This window comes from Cygnus olor, chromosome 10 (assembly GCF_009769625.2).
Source record: "Cygnus olor isolate bCygOlo1 chromosome 10, bCygOlo1.pri.v2, whole genome shotgun sequence".
NCBI lineage: Eukaryota > Metazoa > Chordata > Aves > Anseriformes > Anatidae > Cygnus > Cygnus olor.
In genome coordinates this window covers 3970521-3993477 of record NC_049178.1, presented here as the reverse complement: position 1 = coordinate 3993477, position 22957 = coordinate 3970521, and the positions used below count along the sequence as shown (strand labels likewise).

The 22957-nt window shown below is 40.4% G+C and overlaps 2 protein-coding genes across 9 annotated transcripts in view; one reads left to right on the top strand and one right to left on the bottom strand.

The window, feature by feature from the left end:
- Nucleotides 1–8607, bottom strand: part of EFCC1 (EF-hand and coiled-coil domain containing 1) — a 56158-nt gene extending 47551 nt beyond the window's left edge. For all 4 annotated transcript variants that reach the window (XM_040569107.1, XM_040569110.1, XM_040569108.1 and 1 more), the window contains exons 1-2: nt 7888–8607; nt 6095–6501 (exon numbers count right to left, since the gene is read on the bottom strand). In XM_040569107.1, coding sequence (XP_040425041.1) covers nt 6095–6501; nt 7888–8565 — 1085 coding nt within the window. In that variant the 5' untranslated portion in view covers nt 8566–8607. The remainder of the gene's footprint in view (nt 1–6094; nt 6502–7887) is intronic.
- CFAP92 (cilia and flagella associated protein 92 (putative)) overlaps nt 1–22957 on the top strand; it is an 81816-nt gene that overhangs the window by 32766 nt on the left and 26093 nt on the right. For 2 of the 5 annotated variants that reach the window (XM_040569103.1, XM_040569100.1), the window contains exons 1-6: nt 12870–13391; nt 13651–13847; nt 15390–15452; nt 17205–17412; nt 18811–18942; nt 20965–21046. In XM_040569103.1, the coding sequence (XP_040425037.1) occupies nt 13157–13391; nt 13651–13847; nt 15390–15452; nt 17205–17412; nt 18811–18942; nt 20965–21046 (917 nt within the window). In that variant the 5' untranslated portion in view covers nt 12870–13156. Of the gene's footprint in view, nt 1–8325; nt 8422–12869; nt 13392–13650; nt 13848–15034; nt 15083–15389; nt 15453–17204; nt 17413–18810; nt 18943–20964; nt 21047–22957 lie in introns of those variants that run through there. The other 3 variants (XM_040569101.1, XM_040569102.1, XM_040569104.1) reach the window with 3 other exon arrangements.

Genomic DNA, 22957 nt, shown 5'->3' with positions numbered 1-22957 from the left:
CGTGGCAGAAAGTGACATATTGCCAATATTTGGCATAGAAAGGTGCAGGACAGGAGCTTACCCCAGCAATCCAGAGGGGTGCAGCTGAGCCATTCATGATCTAGGTGCGTTTATTTTTGGTTGCTGCAGTAAGAGGGAGCGCAGTAACAGTGCGTTCAGAGAGGTGCACGCTGCCTCTGGGAGGGAGTGCATTTTCACAAAATGATTTGAATGGTGTACGTATGCGAAAGTAGTTGTTTTTATTTACGGAGTTATCTTAGTGTATGAAATTAATCATTGATTTTTGCTAGCATAACCCAAGATGGCTAATACGTAACATCACCTAGGATGTTTGGGCAGTAGAAGGCATTGGTTTTCTGGTCAAATTCCTTTGGCTGGGACTACCTTGTTGTTACTGTTGACTACAGCAAGGCTTGTGGTACACTTTACCATCTCAGTCGCTAGGAAGAGACATACAATGGGGGTTGCCAAGTGACAGCTCCAGCGAGTTCAACAAATGGTTCCTCCTCAGAGCTACGGAGAAGCCTTGGACATGGCAAAAGCACGTCCACCCGAGTGAATGCACAGTGGCCACAGATGTGCCACTGCTATTGTGCTCACAATGAATTACTCCAAACAGCAAATAAGGCGAGCCAGATAAAAGGGAGGATCTAGTGAGAAACCAGGGAAAGTTTTCCGAGGACAAATGTGCTGTAACTATGATCCAAGCACTGAAAAAGGCCAGAAAACTGGCTACAGTTCAAATGTCAGCATTAACAGACAAGGTTCTGTGTGGATAAGTGAACTTGCATCAATTTGAATGGATTTGAAGTAAAGGTTTTGTTATTACAATGGGAAGCAAATATTATTGTAAAAAAAAAAAAAAAAAAAAAGAAGAACACTTACTGAGTTTGAAATAAAACTGATACTTCCATAGAAACAGGTGCTACACATTTTCTTCAGTGTAAAGTTAAAATATTTAAATTGCTTTGTACACTTCTTTCTACCATATATAGCAATACCTTCTATTAACCCTTTTTATAAAATCAAGATTTACCTTTAAGGTATTTCAAATGAGTAGTAATCTGATTTGATTGTTCGGCTTATGATTTTTCTATGACTACGGATATGCAAGTAGTCTAAGGCTCATATGATGAGCACATAATAACCTGATACATTTAACTTCTTGAAAAACTTCTGAAATTCTGTGTTTGTTGTTAGACTTCTATGTAATCTGTAACTTCTCACAGTCTTGAGTAGAATATTAGATATAAGCAAAATCAGAAAATAAAATGAGATGACAAGTTCATCTAAAGCTATCTGCTCGAGTGCTCTTACAGATGAGGGCTATAAAAAAAAAAAGTTTATTTAATGTCTCTGAACTTCTTGAGTTCCGTTTCCTGTCACTGTTCTTATTGACTGTCATCAGTCATTGTTCCCTGGCCGTCATTGCTCTTGTCCAAGGATGTACTTATTGTTTGTGGATCTATGCGGTCTTCTGTGTAGTCCAACATATATACACACACAGGCTCCATTCAAATATTGTGCCACCTGATAAATTTCCAAAGCGCAATTCACTTTACAATCAGCAAGTAGTTGACATTGATGACACTACTCAAGCAGAAAGTAGTCCAGTTTTTCTTTATTTAATGTCTAATTTTTAAATAAAAGAACAGTTCTAGAATGCCTAAATATAAAACGTGCATTATCATTCAGATCGGAAATAACCTACTATATATACTTCTATATATACCTTCTTTTGTGGATACTGTTTCCTTCCTAGAGCTTTTCTTTCTTCACTTAACGAGCCGATTCTGTATCGGTTAGGAATATTTCCATATTCCTCCCTTTTCTTGGATTATTGATTTGGATCTGTTTGGTCCATCTTGCTACACTTTAGAGAGTAATGATAATCAGAGAAGTTATTGAAAAGAGCAGGACACAGTCTCCTAAAAGAGAAGAAAATTTGAACTACTGCTGTTGTAGGATAACATATAGCATAACCATTCAGAAAAACTACCATTGCTGACTGTCAGAGAAATAGATGGGGGAGATTATGCTAGAGGCCTTCATTTTCATAATTCTAAGAGAATGAGGGAATAAAACAAGCAACTCTGCATTCCAAGTAAAAAGGATTCCTGCTCATTAACACATATATATGCTGATGGATAATTAAGTAATTTGGGAGACAGACCGTACATATGCGAAGCATTTTTGGTATTTTATGACCCCTTTCTCTGACCTATGTAATTACTGTCCTGCTGTCTAGCAGAGCAATTATGTGAACATCGCCATTATGAAGTCTGTTTCAATTCTAAATGACCTTTCCTTTTATTTGCTACATTGGGATTAAAGAAAAAGGTTGTTAAATTCCATTATTACCTCTAACGTTATTAAGGGGAAAAAATCTGTAAACTTTATTAAGCGATCAATTTTTAAGCCACCTACAATGTAGTATAGAAAACAGAGACGACTTATATTTGGCAAGAACAATTCATGTCAAACCAATCTCATTTTCTTCTCTGACAGGGAAAATGGCTGAATGGATAACTAGGAGTAGTAGATGTGACATTTTTATTGTAGTAACATTTTTATATGTGACATTCCTATAAATAATATTTATAAATCATAAAACTGTATTCGAATACACAGCTGGCGTCACCTTGAGGAGGAACAAAATTTACCGGGAAAAAAATTAGGGAATACCTGTTAATGATTTGTTCTCTGATTAAGAGGATATATCAAGTGGAGGTAACTAGTCTGTCCTGGGCCCTAGTCAGTATCTTCATTTATGCATTCAACTTGCAGGTGTGCAACTGACATCAGACTGAGAGGGAATGACAGTGTTTTGGAGGTTAGTCGCAGTGTCATCTTGAGAAACTGGGAAAGCAGTGCAAAATTGAAAGAGCTGAGCTTCAGTAATAACAAATGAAAAGTCCTACACCTAGGAAGATGGAATCAAGTGTACCAGTACAAAATGAGAGTAACTCTGAACAGCACTGCATAAGTAATGGGGCCCACCTAACTCTGTAAACTTTTCTGTGTACTGGCCTTCTGAATTACACATTTTTGACGTAGTACCAAATGATAAAGAACACAATTTCTTATGACTTTTTTTCCTCTGAAATGAATTTAACTGATGCTTTTCAGTAAGGAATTTTCTCAAAATTTACCTTTAAATTGTCTCAACTGACTCATTAAATTGGTAGGCATTTAAAAATAAAAACTAATAAAAATTTCTAGTGGTGGAGGAAATAGTGGACTAAAACCTGAGGCATGCATGGAGTGTTGTAAGAATACATTGTGCAACTTAAGGCAAGAAAAGTCTTCGGTCTACTAGGTTGGCTTAGGAACCTTGTAACACAATAGGAACACTTTAAACACTGATACAGACAACTGTACAAATAAAAAGTTTGTCACATAGACTTCAGTTAGCAAATTTTTACCAAACAGATTCATAGTAAGTTTTTGCATTAAATTTACAGGAATATGAATCTGTAGGCAGAAAAGGCAATTGCTTATAACAATTCAGAAAAACATTTAAACACTTGGTGGTACTTAAACACTTTCTTGAACAGATGCAAACTTTTCAATATTGAAGTTGTTTCCTGAATTAGGCATTATAATTTAGGGTTGATGAGGCTCCAGGCCTCACTGATAGTGAATTGGTGTAAGATCCCACTCTGGAAGTGGGATTTAGATGCTTATTGATCTTTGAAAATCTGAACCTGAAGGAGGAATTATTTTATTCTTTACTTTAGAAATATGAAAGTATAAAGAGGAGTAGCACATAAAACTCATAGACAAGTCTCAAAGTCTCATTTTCCTGCACATGATCCCCTCTGAAAGAAATTAGGCTTTGCCTGGAGTAAAATAGTGGCCACACCAAGCCAGTTAAGGTGAATTCTCAGGAGACAAATCTGCAACCTTACATGCTTTTTGCAGTACTCAAATCCCCATGCATTTCTCTCTGCTGCTACCTTGCAGCATTAATTCTTGCCAAACCTAGGTATCCTGCTCTTATGCTTACGAACTTTTTGTGGCACATGGAAATGGAGAAACTGCTCACTGGAGTAGTAACTTGAATAAAATTACAAGAAATCCATTTGTCCATTGAGAGTCTGAGAAACCTGCAGGATGTAGCAGCTGTTTCTCCATCTGTTTTGGCCAACTCATTGTCTTTCCCTCAACATGTGCTTCCTTGCACCTCACCTGAACTTATGCTTATGGGTTTTGGACTTCTGCACAACAGGAGAACGTGATTCTCTATGAGCAGAAGTATTCTGCCATTTGTAGCACACCTGTGAGCAAGTACAGTGAGTGGGACAAGCTTTGATGCCAATGGCTGCACAGGGTAGAGAGAGCCAAGCTAGTGGTAAGTTTTCCATTGCAGTAACTCAGAGCTTTGCATTGCTTCATTTACCCGGTTCTCTGCTTGTATGGGCGTCTCTGCACTGCTCTGTGGAATTAGAGAATTCCACGTACTGTGGAATACAACCACAGGCATGCAAGTCACAATCATCATTGGGTGGCTCTGTCGTTAAGCTGTTTAAGGCAAGAGCCATATTACACGGGCAGGGAGACAGGAATGCTTTATGGCTAACATGGAATCAAGAACCATTAAAGAGTCTTGCATGTGGAAGAAAAAAAAAGCCAAACCCATATAATTTCCATTTTTTAACTCCCTCTATTTGTTTTGGTGTAATTTGTAAAAGTTCCTGCTCTGCAAGGCCCAGTTAGCATTTCTTGTTGTCTTCAATTAGTTTATTTTTACCAGTTCAAAGGTGATTTTTAATGCTTCATCATACTTTGGAAAAGCAATTCTGCAGGACAAGAGCTCATCTTAAGCCTTTTCTGCTCATGCCAAGGAGAACTTGATAGACTAGACAAATAGCGCAATCTATCTCAGAAGCATGGGTAGTAGTATCATTCATCCAGATATCCCTGTAAATGACAGTTAGTCATCTGGGACATTACGTGCCTTGATGGTGTTTTTAAAATCCTATAGACTTTGAAATAAATGCTTTTATCTTCTGCAACCACACAGATATTAACATACACAATGCTTATAGAAAGACACCGGATAAAATGATTATTTTTAGAATTTCCTCACTTCATAAAACAGTACAATAGCCATGATGCTACAAATAACTCACTACGAATTCTTCTTATAAGCAAACAGAGGAAGTATCAGTTTAGGAAGAGACAAGGAGTTCAGAATACACAATGTATTAAAACACTACTTTTAGTACAGTTGAAAAAAAATATAAATATTAGCTTTACTTTGGGTCAGTAAAAATATAAACAACATTTCATTCCATAGGTCAATTTGAAACTTGGGCAGAATTGTCTACCTAGCACTTAATAACCATCAATGAGTCCAAGTTTTGTCTGAGATAAATAGCAACAAAACCAGTGTATCATTAAATTCGTGGCCAACTTTCTTAGTCTTGGAAACATTTATTTATGCTTGCACAAAAGTGGTTTCTAGTTAGATGATATAGTTTTTGCTAGAGACTTCCACTATATTATTGCATAGTTTAACGAAAGTGTTTTAACTTTTCCTCTGGAATATTCCATATTCTAATGAGTAAACAAGTGATAAAGTCACAGCAGAGTTTAAACCAGCTGAGCAGAAGCTGGCCTTGTGCATTTTTCTCTAATTCATATGACAAGTTGAACAGCTTCAATAAGAAATGGAGCATCAGCCACCTGGTAGCAGCTGTTTCTGTATGTGTGACTTAACTAATGGGAAAAGACTGAATTTATCATGGTTAGTTAAAGTGAAAAAGTGTTTTGGAAACAGATTCTGAAGGATCATTAGCAACTTCTGTTGAGATTTTCTTGACGTATTACTATGTTGAGTCATGTTACCTGTGTTTGAGGAGTGACTTCAGCTCTGTTCTCCCTTATTTTAGCCTACCTTCTACTGAACACGCAGGTTCCAATTGGGATCCCTATCAACACGACTGATAAGCAGCTCCTAATTTTCCTCTACCTGTACTTTAGAAGATTTATTTGGGAACATTCATTAAGCTACAACCAGTGACTTTCAAGCTAAAATGTGGTGACATACCGTGATTTGATAGCCGTTATTTGGTGGACTCAAACTTACCTATAGTGCTGCAGTTCCGATTCTAGCTGCTGAATGTATATTTGCAAGTGTGGCACTTCGTTAGCCTTCACTTCTAGCTCCTTCACTTTGCCCAGACTGTTAAGGACTGCATGTCTGGCCTCTTCAACCTTCTTCCTCATTTCTGCTTGTTCCCTCTTCAGGTTACGGTTGCAGTCTTCCAGATTGACTAATGCTTCCTGAGAGCTCTTCAGCTCTCGTTCCAGTTCTTGGTTGAACCTAATTGCTTCTTCAATTTGCCCATCCCTGGAGCTCCGGATGAGTTCCACTTCTTTCAGGACACTTTGAAGGTACTTGGTCTGGGAGTTGTCCTGTGTTAACTGTCTCTTACTCTCTATAAAACAGGTCCCCTCTTCTTTATGGTTAGCGTGGCTTTTCCGCAGTCCTACCTATATTGAACGGGAGCATAAAGCAGGGACAAATTAATGTATTTTAAAACAAATGACATTTTAATCAAGATTGAATGGCCGGATTGTTTTGTTGTTGTTGTTATGGTTATTAATTACATATAGTTGAACAGAAATTGCTGTTACCTTTGCAAAATAGAGACAAAGAAACAACCTCTTGAAAACAGTTTTTAAATATGTATCTATAAATTTACTTTTCTAAATTGTTCAAAAGGAAAATTTGTTACTTGCACAAGTTTCTGTATAGCTTTAATGTCATTATCTTAGTCTGTTCTCAAAAGGCAAATAGTATTCTGAAAAAAAAATCTGATTACATTTTTCAAAGTTGTGTTCAGTAGAAGAGGACAGAGCAGCTGGTGGTGTTCTGGAGCCCTGACCTTTGTCCCCTTCTCATTCTTTCTGGGGCCTTTGGCTGGTGACTTCACATTTGCCTCTGACTTCCCAATTGAAATTGGTAAAAGTATCGTTTACCTGCCACGCTGGCATTGTAAAGACAGACAGACAGCTAACACCAAATGGCAATGGCACACGTGGAGCAAATTTCCATGGGTGCTGTGTTATGTTAAATCCAACCTGACTAGAGGCTCCAGAACAACTGGGAAACAGCCTTCGGTGTTTTGCCTGTTCCATGCTATTTCGTGCCAGAGTGGTTTAACTGCAGTTAAGTATGTTCTTGTTTTGCCCGAGCCAATACAGCAGAAAGAGGCCACAGAACTAAAGGGGCCCTGCCGAGGAGCCAGAGATGGCCCGTCAGCCCGTGACAGACCTGGCTTCTGCCCTGGGCTCTAACAGCTGCACTCAGAAGAAAACACACTGCCAGTGTTTCTGAGGTAAAGCCCCGAAGCGCTTATGAGTGAGTAACCACCTGTGCTTGTGTGGGTAAGCATCCACAAGTTTGTTCTTTCTTTGGAGAAAAACCCCAGCAGTGTGTAATTGCTAAGTAACTGCCTGACTGATGTGCAGCAGAAAAAAGCAGTGATACACTTAGCGGTGTTACACTGAAGTCTTGTAAGGCTTTTGAAGTTTGAGCAGGATGGTTTTCAGTGCTTCACCACATGCACTGAATGAATATCAATTAAATGCTATTACAATCTGATCAATTAAATCAAGGCATTGAATCAATGCCCTGAATACCTGTACCAAAAGTATCCCCTGTCACAGCAGAGGAAGTACAGCACTTCTGCTTGAAGAGTCCCGGAGAAACGTTAAAAACCACCACAAACCAACTTGGCTCACCAGTTAACGCCAAAGAGGAGGAGCAGCACAGGTCTGCCCCGGGCTCCTCGCACCGCTCCCTCTGGGCTCGGGGCGCCGCGGCCGGAGCCCAGAGGGGTTTGGGGGGCTCCGGGGGCGGCCCCGGGCACTCACCTGCAGGGCCAGGCAGCGGGCGTCGCTGCTCTGCAGGGCTGCCCGCATATCCTCCACCAGCTCCCGCAGGTTGCCGTTCTCCTCCTCCAGCTTGGCGATGCGGTCCTCGGCCTGCTCCAGCGCCACGATCTCCTCGTAGCACTCCCGCGAGCAGGGCGCCGCCGGCCGCCGCTCCGCCTCCCCGCCGCCCCCCCGCCGCCCCGCCGAGCCGTGCCCGGCCGCGTCCCGGCGGCGGCGGCGGGGACTGCGCAGCCGGATCTGGGTCTCGATGTGCTCGCTCTCCCGGCCCAGCGGCAGGCGCGGCACGGCGCGGCGCGGGGCGCTGCCCGCCCGGGTGCTGAAGTAGCCGCAGAGCCGGGCGTGGAACTGGCGGAAGGTGAGCTCGGCCGCCAGGCCCTCCCGCAGCGCCAGGCGCTCCTCGGGGTCGGCCGCCGCCTCCTCGCCCAGCCCCAGCACCTGGCACAGCGTGCGGAAATCCTCGCCGGGGATGCGGCCCTCCCCGGCGCAGTCCAGGTGGTGGAAGATCTCCTGCAGGTACTGGTCCAGGCCGGTGGCCAGCACCACGATCTCGTTCTCCACGCCGCGGTCCAGCCCGTAGTGGTAGGCCAGGGCGCTCACCAGCCACTGCGTCCGCCGGGCCGGCCGCCCGTACGGGTCCCAGCCCTCGGGCGGCTCCATCGCGCCCGCCCGCAGCCCGCCGAGCACCGGCACCGGCCCCGGCCCCGGCCCCGCTCCCTGCCGCTGCCCCCGCCCCGGGCCCGCCCCGGCCCGCCCCCGCCAAGTTAATCAAAAGTTAACCGGGTGCAGAGGAGGGAGCTTTCCAAAGCAGGGTGTCTGTCCCGCAGGGTGTCTGTCCCCTTCGGGGTCTTCAGAAACTAGGTGTGAGCGAAAGGGGGTACCCGGTCTCAAGCAGTTCTGTTCCAGTGCTCGAAAGCCGCCTCTGCTCTCGCTGTCTGCCTGCCCCGCGTGAGCAGCAGCTGAGGCGGGCAGCGAGCGGACTCCGGCCGGCACTCGGTGAGCGCAGCCGGGGCAGCACCGACAGCTCCGCTGGGACTGACGCAGGCTGGAGGTGCCCTGGCTGTGCCCGTGGGGTGGCAGTGCCGGGGTGGCGGCCGCAGGCTCCACAAGCAGCCCGGACAAGGCGAGGTGCCGAACCGGGTCCCGGGGCCACCCAAGATGTCCTGTCAAGAGCAGCAGCAGATGGGGCCAGGACTGCGGTGCGGATCCAAGGTGCCGCCAGGGCTCTGGGCACGGACCAGGGACAAGCACACCCACAGCATCATGCAGGGACGGGCAGGGGCCTGGGCTGGGCACGGATGGAGCGAGGGCAGGGGTCCCACCTGAGGAGTTTCAGGGTGGGTGAGGTCTGCTAGTGTTCTGGGGCCCTGCTGCTGCTTTTGCTTCCCACAGTTGAATGGGAATGCTTGTTGCGGAATGTGTTATAATTTCACGTACTGTGCATCATCTAGAAAAAGCATGATTTACAAGAAAATCTCTTAATACCCCTCTTTCCTAAAAACCAGATTTTTGATCACTTTGCTTGGTAGACTGGCAATATGAAAAGCTGTTTTGCTGAAGATCTCCTTCAGGTTTTTATGTTACAAGACCCCATGTTCCCTCAGGGTACTCAGTGTTCCCCAGCATCAGGCTCCTTATTCTCGAATGCTGAGTTTTATCCACCAATGATCTTCTGTGTATTTATTATACAAAATAGTAGTGTGTTCGTAATTTTGCAGTCGTTAAGAATCTCCTGTCCCTTTCATGGATTTATTTATTTATTTTTGATTTTCTTTATACATTTAAAGAGTGTTTCTCTCATTTTCCTCGTTTGAATTGACACATTAGCAACTTACAGTTCTGATTGACTTGCGGAGAGGCTGGATGAACTGATAGGGTTTTTTCATGGTTAATGTATATATATTCATTTACACTATCATAGAAATGTATACCTATAAACTTCAGGTTTTCTCAGACTGATAACGTTGACGTTGAAAGAAATTCATTTAGGGTCTACTGAATGTGCAGTATCAGAGAGAAAGACAGGAAAGACAAAATATACACGTTGAATGTTTTTAGCAGATGTTATGTAAATCCACATCTGTTATCCATACACAACAAATGCACTGATCCCCAATAACCTAAAGCTAGACAACGCAACAATTTAAACTTGTTTTGGTCTAGCTAGTTTAAATTGTAAAAATACTTATCAGGTGGAAGTAATTGCTTTTAAGACTGACAGAATCTTTACCAGGCTATAAAGATGCCAGCACAAATTTTATGTCAGCACTACCGTTTGCAGTTGGGTTTCTTGGTGGTATCTCTGGCTAGAAGAGAGGTGTTGTTAATGGCGCTGGGGAGCATTTGTGTCTCTGATGAATTGCTCATTGCCTGTCTGCTCCTCTTCTGCTTCACAAGAATGAAGGACCCGAATGCATGATGAATATTTGACTTTCTGTGTTATCATGACAACAGGGATACAAGTATGTCAGAATGATGTCAATTCACCAAAGTTTCATCTCTGAAAGAAAGCAGACATTAGGTAATAGCAAAACAAACAAACAAACAAAACAACAAATCTTTGGTCTATATATTTTATTTGCTTTTTCAAAGAAGTTCTGATCCTGGACGGTGTTGTTTGCATCACACTTTCTAAAAAAAACAACCACCAAACCCAGTAATTATAAACACTGGACAACTGAAGAAGCAATAGACTAAGAGAGAGCTCCAATGTCACTGTAGCCTCTCTGTAACATGGGGTTTGGATTGGTAGAAGTAAGCTTTCTTTTTGCAACCTGCCTTTAAAAACAAAACAAAACTCTAAAACGTGAATTCCTACATATTTAACCTTTTTCTCCATTGCAGCACTACTGCTAGCAGCGGTACGGAAAAACCTGTAGCAGTGTAATGGCACTGACTGCTGTGTTTACTCCTGTCTATAGCAAGACTAAGATCTTACATGGCCCAGACAAGGCTTGCCTGTTCCTTGACTTATTCTCTAAATCTGCTCAGAGGCATGGCAACCTTTTATTAAGTATTCAAAAACTTTTTTACGAAGTTGTTACCAGTTCTGATAGTACACTCCGTCATGAAATGATCTTGGAAGAGTCCTAACTGTAGATAAGAGCTGATGGCAAAGCATGATTTGAAGGGAATGACTGTTTCTACAGTCTTGTGATAATAGTTGGAAATTAGAAGTATACTGAAATACTGCGATTGGAATTAATTAACTGGAGATTTTCATTTTAAGAGGTCAACAGCTGCCACAATTAGACTTAAGTTTGCCAGCATCATTGATGGAATGCTGTTTTAAATTATGTTAGATAGCGGTGGGATTAGGAAAGGCATATAAACTATGTTTATAGAGAAAAATGTTTTGCACTTAATTTAACTATGTTCCTATTTTATTTCACAGTTCATACATGTGGCAGGGCCAAGGACCTTTTATGTCTCACATTGCAGGATATCAGTAGTCTAGCCTCATTTGTGTGGTGGGCTTTCATTCAGTAGTGCAGCACAGAGCCAGCCAGAACTGTCTGGCTTTGGAGAATGCTCATCTCGCAGCAAAGATCACTTCATTACTGTAAAAATTATTTTACCCTGCCCAGACTTTCTCCTCCCAAGGAGAAAAGTGAAAATGTAGTGCTTAGTACCTAAAATTTGTTTTTCAAATCCTTTCCAACAAAGTTATGCCGTGATGTTATACTTTTTTTAATTGTTTGGTGTTTATGAAACAGTTGCTTTCACAAGGAACTTCAAGAGATAAGTTAAAATAATATTAGTGGTGTGATGTTGTTCTTGGCATGTTCTTTAAGTTTCTTGCAACTCCAGAAATGTTAGGCGTTGGCTTTTTGTTTGTTGGGTCCAGCGTATTTGGAACAGCTCTGTGTATGCAGTAAGACAAAGAAGGAAAATGTAATTGATCGTCCCTATCTGTCACGTAGTTCTGCTCCTGCTTGCAGATATTTTTCATTTAATACAAGATTTTAGATATACACATCTGGTGAGCATGTAGGTAATTCTGATAAGCTGTGTAAAAAGCTGCAAAGATGTTCTGTACGTTTAGCATGGAGAGCGTATGGGATGGATACAACAAAGAGTTTCAGAAACTACTTTAGGGAATCTTAGTAAGCTTCTGAATGTAAGAAGAACGTATATATTAAAAATGGACATGAACTGGTGTCTGGAGACTCTTCTGCTATGGACCTAATGGGAGACCACTGAGGCCAGCAAAGGAACCCAACTGCAATTTGGATTTTATCCTGGGAGAGTGCTATTGCTAACTCCATTGTGGTCTTTCTCTTGGTCTAAACCATTTGAAGGGAAGAAACAACACATTACGTAGACTACAGAGGAAACAGCTGCAGCTCTCAGAATAACCAGATGTTTTAGTTGACATTTCTTAGCTATTCAGCATCTGGAACAGTTTTAAGGCTCTCCTACTTCACTGAGAGAAAAAGAAATCCACTGCTTTCAACTTTTATTTAGTGGTGCTCATGGGGTAAATGTTTGTATTTTATGAACAAATTTCAGAGTAAATGAAGGGGGAAAAGGGCAAGTTTGCAATAGTAAAGTCGGACCAGAACATGGCTTGCAGTCCCCGTGGAGTTTGCAGCTGGTGAGTTTGTCAGCAGTTCTGATGTAGGCTGCAGGTAGCAGAGACACAATCCGGGCCCTGCCACAAGGGCTCCACAACTCCTGTTAGGAGCAGGTACCTAAATGCTCCCGAGTCGAGCGAGACGCGAACGCGCCCACACCCGGTCCCGCCGGGGCACGGCCCGCCGCCACCCTCCCTCAGGCGGCCGCCCGCGGCGGGTCCCTGCCGGGGCGCAGAGGGGAGGGCACCGCCGGGGCCGCGGGGACCAGGCCCGGCCCAGCCGGGAGCGGTGGCTGCCGTCGGGGGAGCGCCCGAGCCCGGGAGTAACGGTCGGGGCCGAGCGTCGGCCCCTCAGCGCCGCGGCCGTTGGGGCACGTGTGAGGGCGGCCCTGCCGCCTGCTGCGGGCCTTGGTGGGCGGGGCGGGCTCTGGTGGTGGATCCATCGCGTGTGGGGGTGTCCGCTACCTCGAAAAAGTTTTAGAAATGGGAACGTTTGGGTTCCTCCTAATACTATCCTGCCTTGCTGCTGCCGAGGTTCTTGTAGGGATTTTTATTCGTTCTGCACAGCAGCACTGAAATAAGACTGTTCTTGTTTCGTAGTCGTTGAGCCGTTTGTCTGACTATACAACGGCAAAGCAAAAGTGTGAGAATTAGAAGGCAGTGGATGAGGAGGAGATGGAGGAAGAAAATAAAGAAGAGATGGCAGACCTGAACACAGCCCACTCTAAAAGCACATCTGAAAAGTTTGAGCCTGAAAGCCCAGGGGTGCCTGAGGCTGGTGGTGATCTGGCCACAGAGGGTGAAAGCGGCAGGCTCGTCCCTTCAGAGGAAAGCTCAGTGGAACCTGATGGCTCGCATACTGTCACCTGCACGTTCACGGTCTCACTAGCTGTCCCTGTCTTGGCTACAAGTAAGTACCTGATGCAGGCTTTCCTAGGAACCCTTTTCATTACTCTCTAACTCGTTTGGCAGTCTCCAGTGGTTTAAGGAGATAGTAGTAGATAAGATGTTAGTTGATTTGAATTTTCCTGAGTAGATCTCTCAGGAACTTAGAAATGCACTTTTGAACTCCCGTTACCATTTGGTCATTGCAGACAGCATTAATTTTGCCATGAATATCATCTTTGATATCATTTGGTACTTCTAGATAATTCCAATATTCTCTCTAGAGCAAAAGCAGAAGATACCCAATCTGCCTGATAGGCGAGGAAAGAGAATTCCAGCTAATGAATCGGGAGCTATTGTAAGAATGCAACGTTGCTATCACGTGGAGTACTTCCTTTTACCAGATGATCTCGTTCCTAGAAAACTGGATTTGGTAGTGTTTGGGACGGTTGCAAAGCTGCTTGCAGAACCTGATTCCAAGGTAAAAGATACCGTAAGACTGAGTAATCCCAAATTTTGTATATAGGAGATAGGTGAATGTTTTCAACAGTGGACTGTTGTAGTTGCATATTGATTTAACAACTGCTTAGACCTTATCTGCGCTCACAGATACAGAAACAGATACTGAGGTTAGAACTTGACGCTCCTAATCCGGACCAGCAGAAAATTCTTAAATTTATAGTAAGAGGCTGATGCATTTCAAAGCATTTTTATCTGCTGAAAAATACTTTTATTTTCCTCTAGATTATCAGTTTAGTTGGAATTATATTTTTTAAGTACCAAGATAATAATATAATAATTCAAAGGCATCTACTTATATTCCAACAATTATGATGAATATCATAAATATTTAATATCATTCAATTAAAATGAAGAAAAACTGAAATTCATGCCTCTGATCTGTGTTGAGGAGAAAAAGATCTCAGGGTACCTGAAGAATTTTGCTATTTTTTTTTTGTGTTCAGACACATCTGAGTCCTGTGCATTCAAATCCGTGAACATAAAAATTAGATATATTGTGCTGAATACAGCTTAGTTTTTTTAGAAATTATTTCTAAAAAGACAGTGCTAAAATCATCTGAAAAAAAGACTTGCTTTTCAAACATTGTATCCTACTATCTGAACTTATCTGAATAAACATATTAAAGATGGCTTAGAAGACTTGAGACTGTATTCTATTTGCCTAAATCTTAACGACCAATTATCGATTTGAAGGTTTGTTGCATCTGTCTTCTAAAAGCCAGCTACAAAATTGTTACTTACTATTAATGAACATGGTTCTATTTTTTTGGTGAAAATTCTGCAAGTAAAACCTACTTGTGTTTTCAGAATTGATGATTCAGTTAGTTAAGTCACTATTGTACGTGGTTTGTTGTAGTAGTAGTCTATTAATTCATTTTAGAACTATTATTATGCCTCAAGGTACATAAGAAGGGAAGTTTGAACATAAAGTAAGCCCAGAGTTTTTGTACGGGTCACAGAGCTTCTATTGCAAAAGCACAATTTTGGAAGAACTGCCTTCTGAAATGAGTGTGTTAATTCCCTGTAGGAAGAGAGTGAATCAGTTAAAAAAGAACTAGTAGATAAAATAATTTGCTAGTCAAAATGTCTTACACCTTTAAATTGACTGTCCACTCTTCTCACTTCCCTATCATTGATCAGCAATGAATACAACCTAAGAGTTACACACCATTCCTAGAACTTGAGGTATGATAGGTAACATGGTCAGATCTTTTTCTTGTCAACTGTGCCTAACTTTTAAGTATGTAGAAACACCGTGTAAATATCAGCATTCTGTCAGAAATATAACCCATCAAATGTCTTTTAAACAGTGATATTAATTGTTGTCTATTTTGATATAACAAGCTAAGTTATTTCCGTTTATCCACTATTGTAATCTCCTGTCGTATTTCTTACCTTTGAGATTACATTTATATATTTTTCTTTTTGTTATTATGCAACTTCATTTGTTTTCCTTTTTTTTCCTATTCATGGAGTTTTATTCTCTTTTCATTGTAAACAGACAGCTCCAGGGGCTCAATCCAAACGTCACGAAAAGAAACTGACAGCTGGGCTAACTTCCTCAGTGAGTGAACGTATAGGAGAATTTTAATAATAAGTTAGGCATTGTGTATTTTCCTTGTATATATTTATTTAATAGCTTACATAACATACAAATCTTGTCTCCATCATAGTTTTCTCTTTTAATTATAACACAAGTGCATACAGAAATACTTGTTTGACCTTTGAAAAGTCAGATGTTCATGGCATCATCCTCACTGTAGTCATTTATGTTCTAAACCTTAAGTGACTGTGAAGCTTTCATTTTTGAATTCTGACATTTTCTGGTAAGGAACTTTTCTCGTTCATTTTCATTTTAATTAAAGTCTTCTGTAACAGGAAAAAATATGTGTATATCCTTGCCGACTGTCAGTTCCAGCTTTGAAGGGTAGCTTACTTGAAGCAGAATTTTCAAGGGGTGGAAAGATGAGGGACACACAGTAAATTGTTTACATATAAATCCCATACGCTGCAATCTGACCTCAGAAAATATTAGCAGAAACTGAAAATTCCTCTGAAATGGGGATGGGTAGAGGTAAAATGTCATATAACAAGCCTGTCAATATTTAGCCTATAGTACAGACTTAAAACAATCTGTATAACATACATATCTTTTTTGTTTATTAAGCATATATATATTTATATGGTAAACATATATGTTTACCATCCTAGTACAGTCATGTTAACTACGTAACTAGTGCTGTTGAAGCATGAATAACTTATAAAAGAAGCATAAGAAATGCAGTGTTCTGAAGGAGAAAAAGTAATGGAGGTAGAAGTAGCTGGATGGCAAAGAATCATCTTCTGAAACAAAAAGTAGAATTTTCTAGGAAGTATTCTCCATGTTAGGTGACATACTGAGGCTTATTTTGGTAGTATAATAAAACGCAAGTGAGGGAAGAGAAAGGAACAGTCAAGAAAAATACCAAACATATCACAATGGATAAATGTAAATAAGAATTGCTAGGTTGAGACCATACAGTTGTGACCTTACAGAATAGCACACTGACCTCAGAAGTTGAGGCTGTCTTGGCACATTAGCCCCAGTTTCATTGTAATACAGAATTGCGAGTGAATCTAGCTATGCACATTGTATATGTGTCTATGTACGTGAAAGATGACATTTAAAATGACATTAAGAACAAAATTCTGCTTTTCTCTCTTACATGAATACTTACTGGATTTTCACCATATCATATATTCTCCTATTCACAGAGTAGATTTGATGAGATCATCTAGTACTGTATGCTCTCGGGTTTTGTCTTTGCATGACAATCAGTCTAACGGCCGACTTTGATTATTTCTGAGTATCGGTTTGAGATTCTTCTTAAACAAAATTCTCTTGTGAAATTTCTGATTGAAATGTGTTATATTGGCAACTCTGATGAGCGTTTTGTTCTTAGAGATTACCAGCATTCACATTATATCTGAAGTTTAATGCTTGTGCTTTGATTCTGTATTTTAAAGAGTATATTTTAGCTTTCATAGTATTCCTTTAAGCATTCAGTCCACCATGTCATGCTGAACAACAGTTTAATGGCTGTTTTTTCTTACCTCATGTCTCATATCAGACCTTGGCTTGATAAGACTGCTTTGTATGAATCTAGCAAAATATACTGCTCTGACATAGAGAAAGGGGATACACGTAAGATCCAGCATGAGCTGGAGAAATAAGCAATGTACACTTCGAGAGCAGTGGTGACAGCGGTCAGCATGTGAATATAATTTCTTCTGTACTGGTCAGCTTCTGTAAAGACTTTCATCTTTGTTTTCATAGACTATAATGCCATGGTTTGAAAATGACCAGATGTGGATATCATGGAACCATAGTACTGATATCAATGTCACCAACGAATATCTAATAAAACTAAGGGATCACAAAATAACTTTAAAACTCTGGGATGCCAAGGACAAAGTTTCTTCTAAAGCAAGGCTTAGTAAACCAAGCTTTGTTTCTTCTCTAGAAAGAGATGCAGAGGCTGTTGGTAAGTCTAGTGCAAACAGACACATTATAAAATGTGCGTTGAAACAGTGACTGCACCTATTAATAAGTTGTCAATGAGATTATTTGATTATTATTCATATGTTATTCTCACTAAAATAATTCTGGCTTATATGTACTTTGATGCACTTTAATGAATGCATCAGTTTCTGAAAATTTTGATAGCAGAAAAATACAATTGGGACTATTGTCTAAACCTTTGTAAACTAAAGAGTTATTTGAGACTGTTGGATAGTAGTGGTACAGTGAGTGTGCTTTTTTCAGTGTTTTTTTTTTTTTTGTAGTTGTCCTGAGAAGTGAAACTTGTACAGCTGGGTTTTGTGCTGCACATCTTTCTGTTTCACCTCTCTCTGTTGTTACCTCTCACAACCCTGTAACTTAAATCTATGGCTCAATTTTGGCCAATTTTGGTTGTAGGTCAGTGGTGTCAAATACATCTATTTTGTAATTGAGCTAATTTTTATTAGTTGATTTATTAGTTGAGTTAATTTAATTAGAGAGAGACCTTGTTAGAGCTCCTTATGGACATGTATGAAATGAGATCTCAATCTTTATTATATTAACTAACCATAAGATAAAATACATAGGAAGTGGGGTATGCTTTGTTCTGAAGAGTCTGAACTACTGTTGAAATTAGTTTTACTGTTAAAATATGCTTAATTTATTAGTTAAATACTGTAATATTCTCTTTTCCATATGTATAAATGGATTGAGAGTTGGTGATGTTACAAGATTTCAAATGCCAGTTAATACAGGCTTGGGTTTCTTTGTAACTGAACTGATACTAACGAATGTTCGCTCAGATGTGGTGGGCTTTGTGAGCAAATGGGGTTTGCAATTGATGGAAACTTCTGACAGCATTTGTTTTATGTCTGTAAGAGAGATTGAGCACCTCTGTAGCTGTTGTTGAGGAGTGGAAACTCATCTGTAGCTGTTCTTTTCTGAACAGCTGCTGTACAGTTTAGCAATGGGGGCAAGGCAAGACAAAGGATTGAAAGTTTTCCTTCCTGAAGCTGCGCTGTTGCAGAGGAGTCTGTATGGAGAGGTCCCGCTCATCACACTGCCGGGGCTGTTTGCCCCGTGTGCAAGCCCAGTATTCTGGGAGTTGCTGCAAACCTCACCAGCCCCAACATTTTCCTCCAAATGTGCATTGTTTTATAGTACACAGGGGGAACGTTCTATGCTAGATTCTTCTCCGGGCTTTGAGATAACCCTGCTGATTTTGATTTCCAGACTAACAGAATTGAAATCTTGGAGTGGTTTCTTACAGAGTAGGAAAAGGGGAACGTACCAGGGGAAAATGATTGCTCAAAATTTGAGTGTCTCAAGCAGAATAAGCAATGAAGTCCCTATCAATGATTTTTTTTCCTTGTCCTGATAGGTGGGGTAAAACACACAGTGCTATTGCAAAGAAAATTCTTTGAAGAGAGTCAGCCACCACCCAGCTGTACAAAAATTAAAGAAGCAAAGAAATCCAAAGCACAGAAAGAGTCTTCAGCCCTTCCTGTCAAAGGTATATGGGAACTGGAACTGTTTTGTGGGCTGAACTGGAGTGGGAATGTAACTGGCACCTCGAGGAATGGGTGAGCAGGAACAGGACTCAGGGATCTACAGAGGGAGCAAAGTGTTGCAGTAAGTCTGAGGACACTATAGTTGGAGCAAGGTTTTAATAGCTTTGGAAGAGAATTGGGACACAGAAGAGATTTAGCTGGCTCATGGAAGGTTTTCAACGGACACTAGAAAAAAGCATGAGGGTTTTTCTTCTGCTTCACATTTGTAAGTGATTGCATTAACATCTAGAAGCTTGAGTAGACCATACATTTCTAGATTCTTATTGTTTCTCTGTTGCTGGTAATTACTTGAAGTCCAGCAGCAGAATGTTGTTTCCTTTGAATTGCTAGTGCGTGGTGAAGTATGAAAATATATTTTTGACATAAGTGGGTATCCCGATTTTATGCAGTTTAGTGATCTGATCTTTCCCTGTGCCGGTTGAGAAACTGCTGCAATGCTGCTGCAAATAGAAGTATCTGGTGTAGTGGTCAGCAGTGGCAGCATCGTTTAAGCAAAGAAGGGGAAAAACTCTCCATCTAGTGGCAGTGTTGTTTGTAGCCAAATCTTAAATGCTGCTGATAGTTCCTTTGTTTCTTTTGGGGCCCTATTAAGTCCCTTGATTGGAGAGCTGGCCCCTGTGATCTCTTTGTGCCTGGGCACTGTTGAACTGTGCAAAGTACTCTGCTGTGAACTCAGAAAGCATATGGTATCAAAACACTTTTTTCCTTAATTTTGTATTTTAATGGTGAAAATAAAACTAAGACCTAAATTCTCTCTCTGTGTTATGTCTATTATTTTGTTTGATCTACAGACAGAAAATCTTGGGACGTGTCAAGTGTTTAGGTAGAATTCTCCAGAGGGAACTGCAGTAAGGTTCTGGAGATTCAGTTGATAACATGATTTCCTCCTACATTAGTATCTGATGAAAGACTCATTGTATCCTTTTGGGGAGCACTGTGTCACCGGCTTCATCTGATTGTCTTTTAAAATTGTTTTTAATTTTTCTAACGATTCATGACATGCTTCATCAAAGGAGCACGTGAATTCCTGGTGTAATTAGACTGGCAGAATGTATCTGCATTTTGGTAGTAGTGCCATCTAGTGATGGGTCCAGAGAGAACTGGTGGACCAAATACTGAAGTCTGCAAAGGTACGAAGTGTTCAGGGAGATAAGGACAGGAATCTAGCTTACAGTTCAGATGAATGGAAAAATCCAATTTTTTTGGTTCAATGCAAACCCATCCTACTGTAAGGAAGAAAGGACTGCTCTGAAGGTCTCTTTATGTTTCTTTTCATTGACCTTGATAAACTGTGTGCACTATTTGGTGTACAACTACTTGTGCTGTGTAAAATAGGTAAGTAATTATAATTTCTCAATGTCCTGTTTATATAATAGGTAAAAACCTAATATTCCATTGCTCCATTTTTGCTTACTTGCAGATAGTGGCAAATTTAGTTCTTTATTGTGTGGAATTTATTCAGCTCTTTAAGTGCAGATTCTTCTTGCCACTCATACAGTGTTGATTTGCTCTAATCTTACTGTAATTAAGACATACATCTCACTCTAATTAAGGCTGATACATCGTGATGCTAAATGTTGAGTAATTAACACTTAGATCTGTGACTGCTTTTCAATAAATGACATCTGAAGTGAGGTATAGTATACCAAACTTCTGGCATATATAAGCATTGAACAAATATTAGGGCACTTCTATATGTGCTCTGTGTAAGAGATCTGGACACTGGGAATATTGTCACTATTATTATTTTTTTTTCTAATTCACTAGGATAGCTATCGGAAAAGCATGTCCTTGTCATGAACACAAAAAATAAATGTATCATGGTTTTGAGTTACAAATACAGCTTGCATAGGGCTTCTTGCTGTTATTTAGTAGAGCTTACAGATGCTTTTCTTAGTCTGATGTGAGTTAAACAAACATAGAGATACTTATTAACAAATGTGAAACCTGTTTTAATTCCACAGAAGAAACAGATTGGAATGAAGCAGGAGCATCTAGTTATGGTTTACCACATCCTTCAAGGACAGATGACGTCCTTACAGTGAGGTAAGAATGTTGCACTTGCTTTGGAAAATGTGTTAAAACTATAGTTGACTGTATGTAAATGTTTTTCGGTATCTTTTTTTTTTTTTTAACCTTGTTATAATTATACCATGGTTTCAGAAGTGGTTAACTGTTGCACCAGTACTTTTTGCAGTCATGCCTGCTGTGACTGTAGGAGAGGAGCAGAAGTGTTAATGCCCCCTTTGATATACATCAAGCTTGTTACAATATATTTAGCTGCTTATGAAAAAAAATACATAAAACAGCAGACTTTGCGCAGTTGACCTGTTTGTGCGTGTTTTTCTTCCGTTTACTTGTGTCTTGTGACTTCTGATCCTGTGGGGTAAGATAGGCTCACTGAGACTAGATGGAGGAGAAACTGGGAGCTAGTCTACCACTAGTTGCTCAACTGAAGGTGTTGAGAAGTGGGCCGCAGGGGTAGCGGTGAGGGGTTTGTTCAGGGTACTTCATTCTTTTTGAAAGTAAAGTAAGCTCAACAGTAAAAGTTTGCTAGCAAAGCAAGCTTTGCTGGCTTGTGAACTCAGTGAATCAGTCCTATAGCTATGAATATATATGAATATAGCTATTGGATCAAAGTCCTCTCTAAATTAAGTTGATATAAACATGAGATTATTTTTCCAAAAGAAGTGAGAGAGTCCTGAGTTTATAGTGCTGTCGTAGCATAATTCCTTATTTCTTCTGTTCTGTTTTTAGGAACAGTTATTCATTCTTCTGATCTAACAAACAATAACTGTTTCCAGTGGTAAATTTCTAACGATCAGCATGCAACCTTCTAAAATTATAGAAAGGTTAAAGGGTTCAAGCCTTGAGAAACTTAACTTAAAAAAAAAAAATCCATGCTTTTCTTGGGTATTATTCATAGCGGAAAACTTTACACTTGAAATAGAAATGAATCATGAATAGGGTGTATCTCAAATTACATAATCCAGAATGTCATCTGAAAAAAATAAACAAAAACCAACCCTCTTTAATTACTTTCTCAAGGGTCACGATCTGCTTCTAAAAAATGCATTGGTGTTGATAGCACAAAATAACTAATACAATCCTGTATTCTGTGATGTGCTTTCTCATTTTATAATCTTATGCTAGTTTAAGAATCTCTCCTGAACAAGATTTAGTCATGTTACCCTGATCAAAAGATAATGAAGTCAGTGAAAGGACTCTTAATGCCTTCAGCACAGCTTTATGAACTCAGTTCATCTGTAAGTGAATCTTTTAGTTCAAATGGTATGGGTTTTGTGTGGCAGAAAAGAAACATGCATTTGTAGAGATGAAAAAATTCTGCAAGAATGTTAAATTGAACATGGAAGCAAAATCTTTAGTATATTTCAGATAGGTTTCCTTTAAGTCTAAAACTATCCTTAAAAAGATGCTGTTGAAACTAAGTTTTTTATTCCAAAAATAGCATTGGTGAAATCTAGCTATGTATTTCTGAGTGTGAATTTTTGCTGCTTTGTGTCCCATGAGGGCATCATTCCTGCTCAAAAATGAGTGACCATATTACGTAAGATTTAATGTAGAAATCCAGGGCATTACCTACCTTTGGACTTGCTGCACATTTCTTAGGCATCTTTATTGGTAAGATATAAAGATATTTGTCCCGTTTAATTCCTAAAGTGTAGTAGTTCCTTGTGCTGCTGCTGTTTGCCTGCCTGTATTTATACCATCTGTCATGCCAGTAACAACATTCTGGTAAAACAGGAACAAATGAGATCAGTGTCTTGCAAAATTAGGAGCATGTGTTTAGCTTTCATGCAAACTTAATTTTCAGTACAGATCAGTTGGAATATAAATCCTTTTTAGATAGAATATTATTTCTAAAATTTCTAAAAACAAAAAAATGGTTACTGGAAACATACTTAGAGGTGTTACAATCCAATGACACAAGAGCTA